A 21,251-nucleotide genomic window follows, 5' to 3' on the forward strand; every position below is an offset into this window, starting at 1 on the left:
ACAAATTTCCACACATCTATTCTACAGCTGTCTTTCCTCGATTTGAATTTATGCCCCCTTAGGTTCATAATCTGAGCAAGTGGAAGAATCCCATCAGAATTCATCGTGCTCAATCCATTCAAGGTCTTATACACCTCAATCAGATCACTTTGCAGGTGCCTAGTCTCAGCCTCTCTTGGCAAGGGGATCCCTTCATTCCCCTCACCAATCTTGTTGCCCTTCTCTGTACACGCTCAAGCAAATCTACATACTTCCTAAAATTAGGCCTCCAGACCTATACACAGAACTCAAAGCGTGGTCTGACCATTGCCTCATACACAGGGAAAATCACCTCCTTTTCCCTGCTAGCAAAATTCCTGTATATCATTGACAAAACCCCATGACCTGCTCTTGCAGCCTGTCTGTATTGCTCAGAAAACTTTATATCTGACTGCACAATTACTCCCAGGTCTTTTTCATTTTCTACCACCCTAAGTGTAGTTCCACACAGTTGGTACATTCCTCTGGGGTTACTTCTGCCCGTGCAGTACTTTGCATTTGTCAATGTTAAACTTCAGTTGCCTCTTCTCAGCCCATCTGCCCAAATTTTCTAGATCCTGTTGCAGTAGCACACTGCCATTACTGTCATTAACAACCCTGCCAACCTTTGTATCATCTGCAAACTTTGACGCTAAGGCTGATATACCTTCATCAATATCATTGATAAATATACAAAACAACAGTGGGCCCAACACCGAAACCTGTGGGACTCCACTAATAAAATTAGTCCATGAAGAGCAGTGTCCATTGATTACCACCCTCTGTCTTCTCCCACTCAACCGCCCTTTTATCCATTGTAGCAACTTACCCTTAATACTATTCTGCTCCAATTTGTACAGTAGTCTTCCATGCGCAACGGTGTCAAAAGCTTTCCTGAAATCCAAGTATATGAAATCAAAATTAATTTTTGCATCCAGTTCCTTTGTAACCACATCATATTATCCAATCAAATTTGGCAGACAAGACTTTTCCTTAACAAACCATGCTGTGTCTGAATTATTGCTGCAGTCTTGTTGGAAATAGCCCCTCATATATTGTAATGTTTGTTACAGGTATTTAGCAAGCTTTACAATTGGAAATAAATTTTAACCATATATTTCCGAAGCTAAAGCAAATTTATCATTTTTTATATACTCCTTCCTTGAATAACGTATGTTGAATCTTATGAACCACCTAATTTCACAAAAGTTATGTGACATTGCATCATGAAAAAATTGAGGCCCATTAGAATCAGAAGTATTATTTTCACAACTACTAGATTCCTTGCCACTTCCATTAGAAATCCATTTGTTACTTTCTTCTTGTCTAAACTCTTCTCCATTCTCCTCTCCATACTCATTTTCAGGTAGTGTTTTTAATTCCCCCTAGACATATTTGAATCTGCTCTTGAGTAAGACCACAAGATTAACACATTTTAGTAATGCAGTCAAACTAGCACTATAAAAATTGATAAAATATTATAAATTTTTTCCCACTTAAATCAAAACTTTTCCACTTAAAGTTTCACTTAGACTAAACTAAAATGGTGCAGTGCAGTAATATATAATAGTGACTCCTGCACACACTTAGACTTGAAGCTGCATGCACAGATGTGTAAACATATACCTGGGTGATTCAAATCAGAAATGTTTACCACAAAATAATTAAATACAAAAACTTTATTAACTGTATAAATTAGCTAATTTTATTGGATTTTACAAACAGTCAAATTGTGTGCTTTGGTAGTTTTAAGTATAGTGCTAAAATTTAAAAGAAAAATGTGCAGCTGACACAACTTCAAAATATCTACTGAATGGCTCTTCTTACTTTGGGATTGACGATATGCATCCAGCTAGTTAACCACTTTTTGAATATGTTTTCCTGAAACTAATGGAACCATTTTTGAATCAAGGTAGAAATGTAATTGCCAATAACTTATTTACCAGTTTTGAATTGATGAAGAAATTAGTCCAAAAAAAAATAAAAAATACTTCTCTAGTGGAAACTGTGAATAATGCTCGTAAAGAAGCTGCAATGTCCATAAAAAAGAAGGCAGAATTATATTCCACCTCAATTTTCAAACTTGATAATTGCACTCTGACGAATTACTAGGCCAAAGCAAATGAAAATCATAATCTTGACTACACTTCATAAAAATGTTGCAATGGTAATGGTACAAAGAAGAAGTCTGACACACTGTTAAAGTGCAACAAAACAAAGTACAGTAATACCCCGAAGTTACGCGATAGGTGGGTCCGACGAAAATCGCTTCTTGAGTCGAATTCGCGTAAGTCGGTGTACAACTTTGCATATAAATACATATAAATTTTGTTTAATTGGGACCAAGGACTAATAAAAACACTAGTTCAGAAGAAAAATATTTAATAAAATTGCAGTTCTTTATACATATTAATATAAAATATGTATTAAAAAAATAAATGAGTTACGTAAAAAAGTTACTTCGATGTCGATGGCTTCATAAAATCTAACAAATTTGTGTGACGACACAGCGCCTTCTTTTTTTTGTGCAGAATTTTTTCGTAGCAAGCTAATGATTTTTTTATTCCTTGCTTTGTAGCTATAACACGTTCTTTGTTGGAGTCTATGTTTTCTAAAATTTTTAAGCCCTTCTCAATTGAGCTGAGACCTTCTGTCAAGCTTGCAATTGTCATGTGCTTTTCTGGTGGAACTGGGTCTGAAGTGTCGGATACTTCAGTGACGTTTTGCTCACCCATCTCTATGAGCTCATTCATTGTTAGCTCCTGACTATGTGAATTCAACAGCTCGTTGACATCATCACCATTGACTTCCAAATCTAATTGCCTGGCAAGATTAACAACTTCTATCACATGAGTGACATGATCAGTTTCTGGTGTTGTTTTCGTCTCGTTTTTGAAAAAAAATGGACAAAGTTTCTTCCAGACACCATTCAATGTTTTTTTGTGAATTTCATCCCAAGATTCTTCAATGATTCTTACGGCATCTAAAACATTGAATTGTTTCCAAAAGTATTTAACTCACTATTTTGTTGATTAGATTCACTATTTAATCTCAATATTTTGTCTCATAGCTTCATTCAGACATGCAAACGAACGCCTCGTGTAGTAAGCTTTGAATGTTTTGATGACTTCCTGGTCCATCGGTTGAAGCAAGCTGGTTGTGTTTAGAGGCAAAAACACAACTTTCACACGTGGATCAAAATTAATTAGGGTGACCGGGTGCATTGTCAATAAGAAACATCACTTTAAATGGAATCTGTTTAGACTTGCAATAACGTTCGACTTCGAGTATGAAGTGGTGACCAAACCAGTCCTCAAAAACGGAAGCTGTCACCCAAGCTTTATGATTTGACTTCCAAATCACTGGTAAGCTAATTTTAGATATACACCAAACGAAAAAATCAAGAACCGGTAACTCAGAGTTCTCATAAGTTGGGGTATTACTGTATGGGGTTGATGTTTTAGACCAAATGGCAAAAAAAATTCAACAAAAAAGCAGGTTCATATAGATGGCCAGTTCATGGCTTTTATAATATATTAGATCTTGCAGTAATCAAAAGCTTGGATTATTTATAAAGGTAAGAGGTAAAGTTATGCAGAGAAGAGAAGAGATTTTATATTGAATCTAGCTGAAGAACTCAGAAAAGAATATATAGATTTCCAGAAAGCAGCAGCTCAAACCAGTAACAACAGTGGCCTTGTCAAATTCTCAAAAAGCATCAATGCCAAATTAGGTGATGCAAGGCAAACAAAATTACAGAAATGTGCACTATGTATAAAAAGTATGTATGTGGAAAGTGGAAAGGAACTGTTGAGAAAAACTGTCATTTGTTTAAATTGTGCAAATTAATTTTTAAAAGCCAGTTTATTTCATAAATAAAGTTTTGTTTTCAAATTTTTGCAATCAGAAATAATAATTTTATGTTACATCAATGTTTTATTAATTTTACATCAATGATTATAATAAAATGTTGAAAACACAACTTAAAAAGTCTTTATGTACAACAGTGAAAATGACTAGCAACAGTAGTTTTGGATATTTATGCCAGCTGGCAGTTCTGTTGTTCATTCAAAAGGATTCTGTGGGGGAAGGTGATTTGCTCTCAAGTTTTATTCCACATGAAAAGGTCTGGAATCATTATTATTATTATTGGCCATATGGTGCAGGGAAGCCTGAGGCTTATGCTGCACTAGCCAAAAAAAAGAAAAAATTCTGAATTACCCTGAGAGAGAGAGAGAGAGAGAGAGAGAGAGAGAGAGAGAGAGAGAGAGTCAGAAGTAGAAAGCAATCACCAAGAAAAAGAAGAATAATGATATCCAGCTCAGGACCCTGGGTGAGCCAAGCCCATACTCACCAGATGTGAACCCCTCAGGATTATTTTTGTAGCACTTAGCCGATAGCTTTTGTTAAAGTTTTACACTGCTCTTAAAATTGTCTTTCTTTATCAAAAAAACAATTTAACTGTGCATATCCGACAAAAAATTAGCCACCTGTATAATTTTTCAGTTAATAATGTGTGGCCCCTCCTTTAGCATGAATATTTTTGTGAATTCTCATTGATAGGGTTTTGAGTTAGACCCCTTAAATAGTTTATATTATTATTAAGACATTCCAAAAACAATTGAGCCCATAATTCATTCATTTTTTATGGATGCTGTTGTGTTTTTACTTTCGGTTCAACATAGTCCTGTATGCTCTTTCTTAGATTTATATTTGATGACTTGGCTGCCTAGTTTAAATGCCCTTCCACTCCCTTGTGGCCTTTGCCAGTGTAAAACAGTACAGACCTTGTGAACTGACTGTCATCCTGGAATACAGGTGTACAGAAATCAAAATCATGATGTCCGTCAAATGCTCAGCAAAATAGGGGATCCAGTTCATAATAGTTGAAAGATTGCCAAAGCATTACTGACCCATCACTAGCTTGTACCACACTATGCACTAGTCTGTATAAATTCTCATACAGATCTGACATCACTAAAGTATAGGTAAAATTTGGATTCATCAGACCACAACTTTCCAATCATCAAAAGTCCAATTTTTATGCCTTTTAGCTGGACTTTTTTACGTATAGAACTTAAACTTTTTTAAATTTTATTGAAATTGGCTGAGGACATCATCAGGAATTGGCTGATGAGGTCCATAGTTAACTGTTAGCAGTAGTTAATGTCTGGCTTGTTTGAAATTGTTTTTCATTTACAATATTCATCACCAATCATGATCATTTAACACAGACTTTTGATCACAGGATTAGAAATCTGCATCGATTTCTAATTGATTTTGACTCATCCCATTCCTTAGAAACTCTTATTACTTTTCTTTCTGAAGCACCAACAAATTTGACTACTGCTTTGATAGAAAATTCATTAGACCAACCAAATATCACTCTTTTCTGCCACTTAATAATATCTTTTCTACGCCCATGTTTCATGGTGAAATCCCTAGCTTTTTCATTCGCAGGTGATATACCCTAAATAGAGAAAATGGATTAACCTTATACTCTAATTAGTCTTAGTATTAGTAATGACAAATGATATAAGAAAGCAAGCTAATACATCATCAGTCAAAAAAAAAAAAAAAAACCATAACACTTCCCACATCACCTGTCCATCCCTTCTAATAGTTTTTCTTGTTCATCCTTTAATTTATTCACCTTGCAGGTGCCTAGTCTTCGGGTACTACAATGTGCAGAGCTGAATTCTTGCTTGGTTCTGAATCCTTACATGGATCTGTTGAAACAGGTGCAGAGAAGAGCAATGAGATTGATGTGGGGAACAAAAGAGTGCTCTTACCCTTTTGTTCCCCACACCAATCTCGTTGCTCTTCTCTGCATCTGTTTCAATAGATTCAAGGTGTGACCTAGCCATTGCCTTAAACAATGGAATAATAACTTTGTTATCTCTACTGCAAAATTCCTGTATCATGTAAAACTTTTGAGCTGTCCTAGCAGCCCATGTGGAGTTCTCAGAGAACTTTATATCTGACTGCATGATTACACCAGGTATTTTTCATTCTTAAATAACCCAAGCATGGACCACATAGCTAATGTTATTCTGAGATTACTGCTTCCCTTATGCAATATTTTGCATTTGTCAGTGTTAAACTTCATTTGCCATTTCTCACCCATTTGCCTAATCTTTCTAGATCTTGTTGTAGTCACATAACTAATTAACTAGCCTTACAGCCTTCACTTCATTTTCCAAACTTAGTGATCAAGCCTGATATGCCTTCATCAGTATCATTAATAATTCATAATATCATTAGTTTCCATGCTGTAAGCAAAGAAATGCAGAAGTGCTTGTTCAATCTGTGATATGCTCTAAATACCAGGAGTTACTCATTTTTTTCTGGTATCTGTATATAAAGAACAAACAATTTGAAAACTAGTTATTTGATAAAATTGAAGAATAAATAAGCAAATTTGTTGATTACTTTTTCAAGAGATGATCAACGGAAGCACTATTTCTTGCGAGTTGAAGTTATTCTACAGGGAGCGACCTTTTTTATTGTGTTCAGTGATACCGATAAAATGCCACCTCCATTTCGAATTGATAACTACTCCGAAGTGTCAGTGACATTTTTTCAAACAAATGTGCTGGAAGAAAGACTGAAAACCATGGTAAAGTCTCATACTTCAGGTAAGTTTTGGTTAATTTGTGTCATTAAAAAAATGCTGCTTGTTTTACCAGCTAATAATGTTATGAGGCATAATATTTAATACATGTAAAGTGAGTGGCAGACAAGCAAAAGATATGAAATCATCTAACAAAATGGCAAAGTACCAAAAAAAAAATCTCTCACTAGCATCACTCCTCTTGATAATGCATGCTGTGGAAAACCAGAGTGCATGATCAAAAAGACCAAACTGTACAAGATATGACTACCATTGTAGTTACACCTCATACAGTTTTTTTTTTTTTTTATATATATGAAAACCCCAAACATGAAAGGTTGTAGAACCCATAGTACATGGTGCCATGCTTGGTTGAAAGTTGAGAAGATAAAAGAAGATAATTGTTGATATTAGACTTTAATTTCTATAGATTGAAATTTTCAGGAAGTACATGTGAAAGGAGGTTGTTCCAGAAAATGGAAGTTGAAGGAATAAATGAGGAAGAAAAAAAGTTGGTTCTGTGAGTTTGAAGTTGTACAGTAAAAGGATGATGACTAGTTGTGGTACATATTTGGACTGGTTTGGAAGATAGAGGGAAAATTATAGAATTCAATTCAAAAGAACAGCATCCACAGACGTATCTGTAGAAAATGCATGCAACAGAAACAGAACATCTGTGAGATAGAGTGGAGAGACTTTGTCAGAGATAGGTCATTAATTAACCTAACTGCCTTCTTTTGAATGGAGTGTAGAAGCCTGAGATTTTGTGGGGATTGTCCCAGATGTTGGAACAATATTCCATGCTAATGAGGATTTGAGATTTGTACAAAGTGTGAGTAACTCTTTAGAAGAAAAGTAATGCCAAGAGAGAAAAAGAGAAAACCCAGTTTTTTGGATGCAGAGGAAGCAATATTTGTGATGTGCTTATACCAAGAAAGATTAGGATTACCCTGACTTCTTAAGCCAAGAAGTCAAGGTAATTCCTAATAGAGATATGTAATCTTGTCTAGTAATGAGTGTCTTCGAAGATAAGCATAGGAACCAAAGAATCCTTTTTGTAAGGTATAAAACAGGTCTGAGTTTTGTAAGGATCGAAATTAACTAAGTTATCTATTCCCCACTGGAGAATTACCTGTAGATCAGCATTTAAAGAATTGGTAGTGGATATTCGAGAAGTTGAAGCTGTTTGTACAGGGTGAGGTTTTCAAACATTCAGGTGGAATACAATGTACTGTCCTTGGCAAAACTATGGATAAGATTTCCAGTCAACAGAAGAAGGGCATTAATAAATAAGAGGAAAATATTAGGAGAAAGAATTGAACCTTGAGAAACGCTTGCATTAGTGAAAAAGTTAGACGACTACACTACAGATGATGACAGAAAGCTGTCTACCATCACCCACAGTGAGCAGTCAGAGAGAAAACTATTACAATTGGAAAAATATAAGATGGAAGCTTAATTAAAAGACCTTTGTGCCAAATACAATCAGAATCCTTTGAAATGTCAAGAGCAACTGCTGATTTTCACCAAACTTTTCCATGGAATTTGTCCACAGATTGGTAAAATAAGCCATTATATCAAAAGTATATTGTCAGTGGATCAACATGACCTAATTCGATCATTGATCAGAGTAGGTTTCAAGATGTGTAGTATGTTTTTGTGTCCATGAGAGACACTTTAAATTGCAGTTGTTCATTCTGTACAGAATTACAAAATATTCATAAATCATGCAATAAACAATGGAATAATACCCAAAGATGTTACTATTCTGGTCAGTGATCAATTTGACTATTATCAAATAGCACTCTTGATGATTATATGCATAATCCACTGATCTCCAAGACCTATTTAAACCACATGTAAGTTTGGACATACGTTCATATGCAATTGCCGCCGCCTTTGTGTTTTTTAGATTTATATGGCCAAAATCTCTATCACTGACTCCATCAGGTGCAGATAAATTGTAGAACAGCTACTAGGCCAGCATTTTCTTCTGCTATATTAAATAGTATGCAGTCCTAAAGTTATATAGGTTCCAGTATCTTTCATGTTTGGGTCACTGTTAAAACAAAAAAAAACAAAAAAAAAACACCCAATTTGGAAAAGTAGATTTACTTTTAATAATCTTGATTAGAAAGACTTGGGAAACTTAACTTACTCAGCAAGATTTCTGTGGTGATCAAGAATGGTTAGATTGGTTACAAACATGGACTCTTAGATGTCAACTGAAAATTTAAATATCAACAGAATGGCAAATCATGTGAATGAGATTCATTCTGTGTGTGTGTGTGTATATCTGTGTGTCTGAATCTGTGTGTGTGTGTGTGTGTGTGTGTGTGTGTCCAGTAAGAATGGTTTTATCCTACCCAATTTAATGTTTTGCCTTTGGAAAAAAGAAATCTAGGATTGACTTACAGACTATGGGCCAGGAATTAAAGGTGCATCAGGATGAGAAAGAGTTTTGGTTATGATATGATGTAATATAAAGATTTTATTAGAAATAAAATATTTTATTTTATTTTATTAATTTTCAGTTTATTTGGTCATGTAATGTTGTTAGTTTACATTTCCACCTTAGTGAGATTTCACGTAATTCGGAAACTGGTGCCATCGAGGGGGCGCCACTAAATTTCTTTTAATTGGCTTAATTTATAAATTATTTTAGGAATGTTGCTTCAACACTATCCTTTTCTTCTTTATCCCCCCCATATTTTTCTGTTATCGTTATTTTATTTGGTTCAGTTCATTTTCACTTTACTGATTTGCCATTCTACTGACAATATCCTATTTTAATTTAGCTTATTATACCCAACATGTAGTGGATTGTGCTTTTCTGCTGCCACTGATGTTAGCTTTTTTTCTGTTATTTTTCTTATTTATTTTAATATATATTTTAGTAATTTTTATTTCTCTATTTAATTTTTGGATTAATTTGATCATATATATATACAGTAAACCCCCGCTATTCGCGGTATCTGTATTCGCGGTTTCGCCTATTCGCGATCGCCGATTTAATATAAAATGAAACCTAAAAAAAATGTGAATTTTAAAGCGCCGTAAATATTTTCGCCATAAAAAAACATGGGTGTGGCTAAAATTATCTTTCCCGGTCAAAACAGCGCTCAGTGGGTGGGGGGAGAGGGGTGACAAAATCGCGAGAGTGGATGTTTCTCGCTAATCCTTGTTCAGTATGTGTTATGCGCTTGTCATGGAAGGTTTCGTCGTTTGCTTTTAATTTATATGCTTATAAATTTATCAATTTATAAATTGATATGCTTAAAAAATGATAAATCTACCGTTTTGCAGTGTAAAATACTTTTTCGAGTGTGTTAATGGAAGAAAGTGGCTTTATTGTGGACAAGTTCTTTCTAACCCCTACAAAAATATGGCTACGAATAACAAGAGAAATGTGAAAATATCAAAGAAGGTGATGATATTAGCGAATAAAATTGAGTTATTAGATAAAATTTCTAATAGTGAAAGTGTCTCCTCAGTGGCAAAACATTATAAAATCAATGAGTGAACGGTACGATCAATCATGAAATCGGAAGAAAAAATCCGCCATAGTGACCGTGAAAACGCGCTAATTGCTTCAAATATTTGCTCTGTAACTCGTGATGCTAAATTAGAAAAAACGGAAAAAGCTTTAAATCTGTGGATAGAAGACTGAACTCAAAATAAAATTCCGTTAAGTTCACTCATTATTCGTGAAAAGGCAAAACTCCTTTAACTTTAGCGAAACTAGTGATAGCACTGGCGGGATAAGTTTTTTTAGCTAGCAAAGGCGCTGGTTTGAAAGATTTGTTTGAAATTTCTAATAAATATTACATTTAATATTAAATTGTTTCTTATTTTCATTTCGATGTCATATGCTTGCATTTCACTATGTACTGTCTATGTACATAGTCATATTATGAAGGTACATATAATACATACATAGACAAAATTTTAGACTAGTTTTTCTTATATATTTCATACTTTGGAACGGAACCCCTTTATTACTATGGGAGCCATAACTCAGTATTCGCGTTTTCGGTATTCGCGACATTTCTCAGGAACGTAACCCCCGCGAATAGCGGGGGTTACGTTCCACTGGGGGTTACACTGTATATATATATATATTGTATGTAGAAAGTGTGAAGAAGAAGATTTTGGTTTAAACCTATTGAATCGACGGTATACACCAGATTGTTTGTTAGTTTGTTATTTGGTTTTTAGGAGCATTAGCAACTAAGGCCATATTGCTCCGGGAATATGCGGTGGCCATTCCCTGACCTTTCCACATCCTCCGTATTTGGTGGTGATGGGCTCAAACCCCGGTCTAATCAAAAAGCGTGTGCTATGCACTGCTGCTCCTTCCCACCTGGCTACGGAGGCGTTGGTATACACCAGAAGTGAACTCTACTAAATGGATAAGGAATGTAGCGAAATATGGTATGAAAAAGAAAGAGACGGATTATTAATATCGAATTATTGCGGACACAGAGCGAAATGGAGACAGAATAAATTATGACAAGTTTAATAATAGGAAAAACACATACATACATTAGATTAGATACATACAAAAAAGCTTTCGGTTGTTTTTCTTAACCTTCCTCAGTCAATTGACAGTTAAGAGTGGAACATGAGGGCATGTACTGCCAATCATGTACGTGAACTGCACGATTGTTGGGTGTTGAAGCCTGTGGCTGTGATGCATGTGGACGTTGCCAGTGTTTGTCATTAATCAGAATTGTTGTTTCAATGATAGGGTGGACCCGATATCCACTGCTCCTATTGACCGAGGTATTGAAGCATGTTATGTTCAACGACTCCACAACCAGGCGCATCGTTGATAGTGGCGAGACCTATCTACAATCACGACATCGCAGTGTGGGTCAATGTCGTGGTGGGTTGCCCAAATGTGTTTGGCAATAGCTGAGTGTTCTACATCCGCTAAGTGGATTGCTCTTTCGTGTTCCGAAAGACGTTTTCTGAGCCATCTTCCATTTTCCCCAATGTAGCAGCTAGTGCAGTCATGGCAAGAGATGCGGTAGACTGCTACTACGTTGGGGAAACTGGGAGATGGCTCGGAAAACGTCTTTCGGAACACAAAAGAGCAATCCACTTAACAGATGTAGAACACTCAGGTATTGCCGAACACATTTGGGCAACTCACCACAACGTTAACCCATACTTCGATGTCGTGATTGTGGATAGGTCCTGCCACTATCCACAACACGCCTGGTTGGAGTCGTTGAACATCACATGCTCCAGTACCTCAGTCAACAGGAGCAGTGGATGTCAGGTCCACCCTATCATCGAAACAACAATTCTGATTAATGACAAACGCTGGCAACATCCACATGCATCACAGAAACAGGCTTCAACATTCAACAGTTAATCACGCAGTTCATGTACATGATTGGCAGTACATGCCTTCATGTTCCACTCTTAACTGTCAGTTTGACTGAGGAAGGATAACAAAAACAACCAAAAGCTTTTTTTTCTGTATCTAATCTATGTATGTGTTTTTCCTATTATTAAACTTGTCATAATTTATTCTGTCTCCGTTTCGCTCTGTGTCCACAGTAATTCTATATTAATAATAAATCCAGAGGGACACACCTATTTAATCATGCAAAGAGACAGGAAATTAAAAATAAGAAGTGAAAAGGCAACCAAAATAGGATTACATTTCAGTGTTTTTCACAATTTCAGTCTCTTCATCAGAGGTCATCCACTGAAATTATGAGAAAGACAGCAATGTTCTTGCTTCTGTTTCCGACATGTTCTATATGCTATGGTACACGTGTGCTGTAGCCACGTGTTGAGAACAAAATTTTAAAATTTTGTGGTAAGAATAAGGTGATATATATACATATATACACACATGTGTGTGTGTGTGTGTGTGTGTGTGTGTGTGTGTGTGTGTGTGTGTGTGTGTGTGTGTGTGTGTGTGTGTGTGAGCTCGAGCATTATCGTGATGGAGGTACCAGGTGTCCATTCTTGACTTTGGCCGCAGGTTCTTCATAGATCCAATGACTTTAGGCAGGCATTGTTCAGTATACCACTTAGCTGTGACTGTCTTCTGCGTGTCCAAAACGCAGCTATCATTTTCTTCTTTACAGATCGGGATTTTCTGACAATTACGGGTGTGTCGTCATCATCAAAGACCCAAACTTTGTTTTGAGCCTTGGTCGGCAGATCGTAATAGTACAGCCAAGTCTCGTCACCTGTCACGATGTTGTTCACATACCGAGATTGTCCCTTATCAAACTTTTTTAACATCTCCCGGCACCAAGTCACACGTCGCGTCATCTGCTCTTCAGTCAGTTGATGCGGCACCCAGAGAGAACAAAGTTTCTTCACGTGCAAATGATCTTGCAGAATCGAACGAATTGCTGGTGCATTTAGGCCCAAAGTATCCTCTATCTATTGGTAGGTCACTCGCCTGTTTTCGTCAAGCATTTTCCTCACAGCAGTAACGTTTTCCTCCGTAACTGATGTTCGTATCCTTCCCAGCCTCTCAGAATCCTCCAGAGTGAAATTTCCCCTTTGGAATTCTCTATACCACCTGAATATCGTTGTACGATGTGGACAATCATCATCTAGTGCAAGAGTCATTTCTTCTAAGCACTGGTCTATGGTTAAACCACGCACGAAATTATACCGCAAAACTGTCCTTATCTCATTTCGTGACCACGATGCCATCGCAAGCACTTTACACTCTCACTACTAATGAATAACTGAGCCCATCGACTTGGCGCGGCGGCTACTATGCACGTATGAACATGTCTCAACATGCAGCAACAAGCAGCTTCCCGTGATTCATTGTTGCATCATATTGCAAAACTTTCCTAGTACCCTTTGTATATACCGAATGGTTATAAAGTAAGTTTCCCTATTCAGGAGATCCTAGTGTCAAAATGGTTAGAGATAGTGGTGTGAAAATTGGTGAGTGTGTCATTTAGGGTATGGGGAAGCGATTTGTAGAATAAAAAAATTAGTTCAAATTTCTGCCACCAGGGGATAAATTGGCACTGTAAACATGAGATGGAATATTTAACTTAGGATTAGATTTTAATATCAGAACTTAGAAATCTGCAGTTATTGTTCTATGCATTTTCCTTCACTTGAGATGACATTCTGAAAACGGAGGACTGTGTGTGACTTAGTTTCACATAGTATCTCATTGGGGATATTGGCTACATGCTGTTTAATGCTTGCCATGGTAAACTGTCTTTCAGATATCCCGATAGCTAGAAATTACAGGGATTGAGATTTGTTGATCGGGCTTGCCAGAAATGCGGAAAGTCTCTAGAAATGATTCGATCATTTCCGAATGTTCAACGGAGCAGTTCCTTCACTTGTCGACCAATGTGAGGAGGGGCACCATTTTGCATGAACACTACAGTCTCCAAGCATTACCTTTCTTGCAGAGTGGGAATAATGTGATCTCTTAGAAGAGCGCAGTACTGTGCACTAGTTACTGTACACCTTACGGGGGGCCATGAGGTGTATATTCTTCAAAGAAAACTGGTCCAATTATAAAATCTTCTGTGAATCCACACCATACTGTAACATATGGACTTTGTAGTGGTCTTTCATGCACAGCAGATGTGCCGACTGGGCTAGCTAGGTGGGTAAAGTGCCTGCCTGGCAACCCAATTTCCCAAACTTTTGCAACTCTCCTCATTTTAGGAGGTTGACAGATACGTAGTTCTTCGGTCATCACAATCATCCTCACATGTCGCAGTAACTTAGGTCATATTGTGCCATATATAATGTCTGTAAATTGCATGTGTTCCATGATCAATTTGCTGGATGAAATTCCTCACATCATTGATGGAATTTGAACTTAGGTATTTTCCACCCAGTGTGGAGGAGGAAAGTGATTATACTAACTTTGCTATTCATGAAGGTATAAGGTTCAGAGGGATTTATCATGTGGAGCTACTTCATATGGTTCAGACTCGAACTGTTGGTTTTAGAACCATAAACTATCAGTGCTGAATCCTGCACTGATATAGTGGACAATTCTGTGTTGCCCATACTCTAGCGGCGCATTATAGCCTTAGTAGCTAATGCGCCAATAAAATCAAAACCAAACCAAACCCACACTCTAGCAATTCAAATAATTCCATATCTTATAGCTTCTAAATATTTGAACGTCAGTAAAAACACCATTTTTCTTTTTAAATCTAATATTTTTTTCTGCATAGTTAATGTATCAGAGTTATTATTTTGTTTAGGGAATGATGTGGTGCTTGGTCCTAGTCAACCAATTTGCTATGTGACAATGGATAATGGCATACCTCTTGAACAAGCTGTAAGCCGCCAGAAGCTACGTGGAGGTTCCGGTGTTTTAGCTGTAAAAGTAATTCCAGATGGACCAACTAGAGTATTATGCATAAGTGATATAAGGCAAAAGGTAAACTTCATAATTCATAATTTGTGTAACCTAATGTTGGATTCATTTTAATGGGATTCAAAAATCTTATTTTTTAATATTTTTTGTCAGATATCCTTCTTTATACAAAACACCTTTCACAAATATCTTTTCCTGTTTGAATAACAGTATAACATCTATTTTAATTATAAAAAAAAAACAAAAACATCCCACAAGCCTTGCTTGGTGTTTTCACATCTTGATCCCTTCATGATGCAGAGATTGAACGTGATTATCAAACTTAACGGAAAAATAAAATTCCTACTGATATAATTCTAATAGATATATAAATTTAAATTACTCTGTTTTTGGTGTACTAATTACACTGCTAAAAAAAAAGTTAATTGATTAGTTAATTTATAACATAACATTTTTGCTTATTTATTTATTTTATTTTTCACATTTTCAAAGTGCAATATCTTCATAATAAATTTTTAGGCCATTTAAAAATCATTTGTTGATTATTTTAGGTCATACTGAGACGTTATGCTGTTGGTTCAGAATCACATAGATTCAAAAGCAGTGCACGCAGTTGGTATGGGTGTTCACTGTCAGGTTGAGTTAGTTTGGTGTGACCTAAGTACTGGGATAACATAAATTTATAGTGGGAATATACTGTAGGCCAAAAAACTGTGATGAATATACAGAGAGAGAGATAGTGAGGAGTAAACCAGAATGATCTTGAGAGTTTTTAACTTTCCAGATATTGACTGGAATTTATGATTTGGTCACTCATACAGTAGTAGAACTTTTCTCTTATTAGATGAATGTTTTCTACACCAAAATATTAAAGTGGCCACAAAGGGAAATCAAGGGGATATGTGCAATGGCTCTTCATGCATTAACAATCTCCAGATAAAGAACCACCAGGTAGTAATGATTACAGTGTATTGATGTACAATTTATTAAGGATATAATCTGTGACATTGTTTGCAAATGCATCATTACTACATAATTTAATTTTAAGACAAACTGAAATTTGTATATTTAGGCATAATTATTAGAACATTTCATATTGTAAAATCCTTTTCGAGTTGGCTTCCCTTATACTTCAAATGAGTAACATTTCCCTGTTAAAAAAGAATGCTCTTACTTATTTTTCAATTCAGTACCGCCACTCAGGCATCACTGTTTTTAAACCATTTGGTACCTGTGGGGTACCTGCCCACCTACCAGCACTGTGCTGTGCTGGTGTTTTTTGTTCTCTTAGTGGAGAACAAAAAAATAAAAAGACTAGGTATAATTGGACAGTCCAATACTGAAGCTCACTGAGCAGTGCTAGCAGACTGCTAGGACAGTTCATTGGTTCTGTCAACATTTTTCAGGAATTTTGCCAGCAGGTACAAGAAAGTGATTATACTTAGTGTAAGGTAGTGGTTAGGCTACATCTTGTTTATTGTACACAGATCTGCAAGCCTCATTTTAGGAAATGTATGTATCTGTTGGAACAGATGCAGATTAGAGCAGCAAAATTAGTCATGTGTCTACAAAGAATATGCTTATCAAGAAATACTTCCATTTAGAGCATCTGGAAACTAAGCATCTGCAAGAAGACCTGATTGATGCATTTTGAGCTTTAAATGGATTGAGAAAAATAAATAAATACTGTTTTCATTCCTACTCTTTCTTGGATGACTGATATAAGGGGACATAAATTGAAAAAGGATGGTTGCAGAACAGCTCGGCGCCTCCATAGCCAGGTGGGCAGGAGCAGCAGTGCGTAGCACACGCTTCTTGATTAGACCGGGGTTCAAGCCCTTGACCACCAAATACAGAGGATGCGGAAAGGTTAGAGAATGACCACCGCACATCCCCGGAGCAATATGGCCTTAGTTGCTAATGCTCCTAAAAACCAAACAAGAACAGCTCAAACAGATATTTTCAAGTAAATGCACTAATTGCAGCCAGAAACAAATTCTAATAAAATGCTATTGTTTATCAGTTCATTACACTTTGTCTTTGTTAAACATTTATCAGTTTTTTACTATTCTAGATGTGTTTTTTTAGTCAAAGAAAATAGGTTGTTTGCTGTTTACAAAAATTTACCTGTAATTAAATGTAATGCAATCAGTGAATGCAGTAGTTTTTATCCTTCCAAGACATAGATGTTTGTAAATAGTGATTCAGTGATATATTTTTTTATTATATCTCTAATTGAGAAGTATGGGATAAATTGGAAATCTGCAGTAATTAGCAACTGAAAAGTTCTGGTATTTATAAAAATTTCTTCTTTAACTGAATATATCAAAGCTTATATGCTGTATACACTTTGAGAGGGAGATGCTGAAAAAGTAAATATCTAGATCAGAGGTTCCCAACCTTTATAAGACCGCATACTAGTCAACCACATTGGTATCTTATGACATACCTGTGTGTTAATTTATGAGTATATAAGTATTTTGAAAAGTCACGTAAATAATTAGGTAAGGAAAACCAAACTATTCTACTAAAAACAGAAAAACGAAGTTATCAATTAAGAAAATACAATTTATAAATGAGGTTTTTATATTTTCACATAATATGTGGTTAAACAATTTCCTCTTTACTTGAATTTTTTCTGTTTCGAATTTTGAATCTGTTTTGCTTTTACTAGTGAATGGATATCTGGATTGATTAGTGTCAATTTCAGTCGAACATCTGATTCAATATTCGTCAAAGTTCTATATTTATTTTTCATTGCAGTCTTTGCTGAAAATCCAGCCTCACACAAGTAAGTCGAATTAAATGGTATTAAAACTTTCAGTGCTTGCTCAGACAGTAGTGGATATTCTTGGCAGATAGCCAAAATTTTTTTAAGTTTGAACTCTTAAACTTCAACATTAAGCCCCCACAGACACTAAATCTATGAATGGCTCCTTGTACATTGCATCTTCTGGGATCTCATTCAGGAATGTAAAGGGTTCCTAATCCAATTCTGTACTGTAAAGTTTTCCTGCAAATATTTTTAAAAACTTGTGTATGAAGATTTTAATATGTTCACGGATGTCGTCAGTCACATTTTTGGTCATAGATATGTTATTTTCTTGGATAAAATGCTCATTGTTTTTTAATACTGCTCTTCCATTAGTTTTAAATTTTCTTTTAAAAGCATTAATTTTATCACTAGAATCAAACAGTGTACCAGTTGTTCGTTGCAAACTCAGATTCAAGTCATTCATTTGGGAAAAAATATCCACTAAATAAGCTAGTCTGCATAACCACTCTTCATTCAAGAAATTATCTTTTTTGGCATCTTCTGATTAAAGAAAATTATATACTTTGGAGTGCAACTCAAAAAGACAATGAAGGACATTTCCTCAAGAAAGCCACCTCACTTCTGTGTGAAGTAACGGTTTTTTATGAGCACTCCCCATTTCGTTGCAAACAGTGCTAAATAATCGGTAATTAAGAACTTGAGATTTTATAAAATTCCCTGTCTTTACTGCTTCATCTAAAACCTTTTTTAGATTAAATGGCATATTTCTTGCAGCTAAAGCTTCACGATGAATTACACAGTGCACAGACTTGCATGCTGGTGCTACTGTCTTAATTTTGGTACCTACACAAGATAGCTTTCCAACGATTGCACCTGCTCCATCTGTGCAAATTCCAACACATTTTTTCCAATTTAGGGGAGGTATCCATGGACTGAAGATGTGCAAATGTGACCCCAATTCCCAAAGGAGGATCAAATGGTGGCACAAATAATTACAGACATGTTAGTTTAACTTCTGTTCCGGGGAAATTAATGGAGGCACTGGTTAAAGAAGCACTGCAGGATCATCTAGACAAGACTTCAGTTATAATTCGGACACAGCATGGGTTTGTTAAGAGAAAATCTTGTCTGACCAATTTGATCGGATACTATTATGTGGTCACAAAGAATAATTTTGATATCATATACTTGGATCTTAGGAAGGCTTTTGATACTGTTTGCACATGAAAGACTGCTGTACAAATTGGAGCAGTGTGGCATTGGGCAAGTTGCTGCTATAAATAAAGGGATGGTTGAGTGGGAGAAGACAGAGAGTGGTAATCATTGGACTAATGTTATTAGTGGAGTCCCTAAGGCTTCAGTGTTGGGTCCATTGTTGTTTTCTGTATTTATTAATGATATTGATGAAGGTATATAAGGCTTAATGTCTTATATACCTTCGATATAAATGTTGGCAAGGTTGTTAATGACACTAATTACAGTACACTACTGCAACAGAATCTAGAAAAATTAAGCAGATGGGCTGAGAGGCGGCTACTGAAGTTAAACATTGACAAATGTAAAGTACTGCATATGGGTAGCAGTAACTCCAGAGTGTTAGAGAATGAAAAGGAACTGGGAGTAATTGTGCAGTCAGATATGAAGTTTTCTGAGCAGAGCAGAAAGTCTAGGTGTCTCCGTAGCTAGGTGGGCAGGAGCAGCAGTGCATAGCACACGCTTCTTGATTAGACCAGGGTTCAAGCCCGTCACCACCAAATATGGATGATGCGGAAAGGTCAGGGAAGGACCACCACATATCCCTGGAGCAATATGGCTTTAGTTGCTAATGCTCCTAAAAACCAAATAACAAACAAAAACAAGCAGACAGTCTGCAAGAGTAGGTCATGATGTCTTGTCAATGATATACAGAATTTTTCTGGCAGGGATAAGAAGGTGATTATCCCTTGTATAAGGCAATGGTCAGGTCACACCTTCAGTACTGTACACAGGTCTGGAGGCCTCATTTTAAAAAGGATGTAGAGCAGCTGGAATGAATAAAGAGAAGGGCAATGAGATTGGTGAGGGGAGCAGAGGGGTTGCTTTTACCAAAAAATGCTTAAGTTCTGGAAAAATGCATTTGGAGACTAGTCACCTGTGAGGTGATCTGATTGAGGTGTATAAAGACTTGAATAGTTTGAGTAAGCTCATTGCTGATGGAATTCTTCCTCTTGCTGAGTTTTATCATCTGAGGGGACATAAATTCAATTTGAGGAAAGGCAGTTTTGGAATAGACGTGTGGAAATTTGCCGTTAGCCAGCGGGTGGTTAATTGCTTGAACAAACTTCCATTTGTATTTGTAGAAGTTGACAGCTTAAATAATTTCAAGGCAAAACTAGACAAACATTTGGAGAGAATGGATGGGTGAAATGGGAAGGAGTTTTTTTTGCTCAATATATCAAAATAAGCCTGTGTATCAGCAATACAGAATTACTAGTGAACTGCAACACAAATAGAACTATCAATACTTCCAATTATTTCAATTGCTGATTGGGCCAAAATATTCTCATTTTCACAGCAGTCTTGTAAAGATCACTGTGTTATAGATCTTGCGAACAATACTCCAATTACAGGTCCTCCTTAAAATACACCAAATGTAATAAAACTGAAAGCACCAGCCCCTACAAAGAAGGTTCAGCCTCATGCAGTGACTATAAATATAAACCAATTGACACCATTAGAGTGAGCGTTTTCAGACCTCCATGCACTAGACTTCCAATTTTTGGTCATAAAAGAAAAGATGAAACCAGACTGCTAATCAGATTGGATCCAAGAAGCAAACAGAAATCATATTCATGCTTTAAATTCAAATGTATGATCTAATCAAACAGAGTATAGTCTTGTAATACTCCAGAAATATAACCCACCAATTTAGAATTACACTGTTTAGCGACAGGGCAGAAATAGCATAACTACTGGTTGTATAGGCACTGCCATCCTTATGAATTCCCTACCTGACATATCCCACTGCAGACCTCATGAAGGCTGTAGCTGTGCAGATTGCTTTCGGAATCATGTTTACCATAGTTTCTGTTTATCATTCAACAAACAAGAAATGATCTCCACTACTGTTTCCCTTTTCTTGAAACACAGACTACTTTTGTATTTGAGGTAGAAATTATGGACCACTTTTATGTGATGCTAATGTACTAACCTGTTATGTTTAGTGAATTTCCTGTAAGTTGAGGCTTTAGCCCTAAATATTTTCAGTCTTTCCTATATTCTTCATTTTATGTCTTATGAGCCACTAGTTTTATGAACGCTTGTAGTGAGAAACTATATTCATCCTATACTACTTTTTTTTTCTTTTTTTTTTTTTTTTTTTCATTCTCTTGCTTTCTTTTTTTTTTAATTTTGTTTATTTATTTTTTTACCACTTGAGGTCTCTATTGTTTTATTCTTTTATGTTCTAGATATTTTGTTACATCTCCTTTTTGGTTGTGGTTTCATTTTGGCTT

At 36.0% G+C, this 21,251-nt stretch overlaps 1 protein-coding gene across 1 annotated transcript in view; it reads left to right on the forward strand.

Moving 5' to 3' along the window:
* LOC150079181 (intermembrane lipid transfer protein VPS13D-like) overlaps positions 1-21,251 on the forward strand; it is a 160,720-nt gene that overhangs the window by 60,814 nt on the left and 78,655 nt on the right. The window contains exons 6-7 of the mRNA XM_090382984.1: positions 6,460-6,656; positions 14,836-15,044. Of these exons, the coding sequence (XP_090239110.1) occupies positions 6,460-6,656; positions 14,836-15,044 (406 nt within the window). The remainder of the gene's footprint in view (positions 1-6,459; positions 6,657-14,835; positions 15,045-21,251) is intronic.

The sequence above is a fragment of the Mastigoproctus giganteus genome, chromosome 10, assembly GCF_048544385.1.
Source record: "Mastigoproctus giganteus isolate SK-2022 chromosome 10, ASM4854438v1, whole genome shotgun sequence".
NCBI lineage: Eukaryota > Metazoa > Arthropoda > Arachnida > Uropygi > Thelyphonidae > Mastigoproctus > Mastigoproctus giganteus.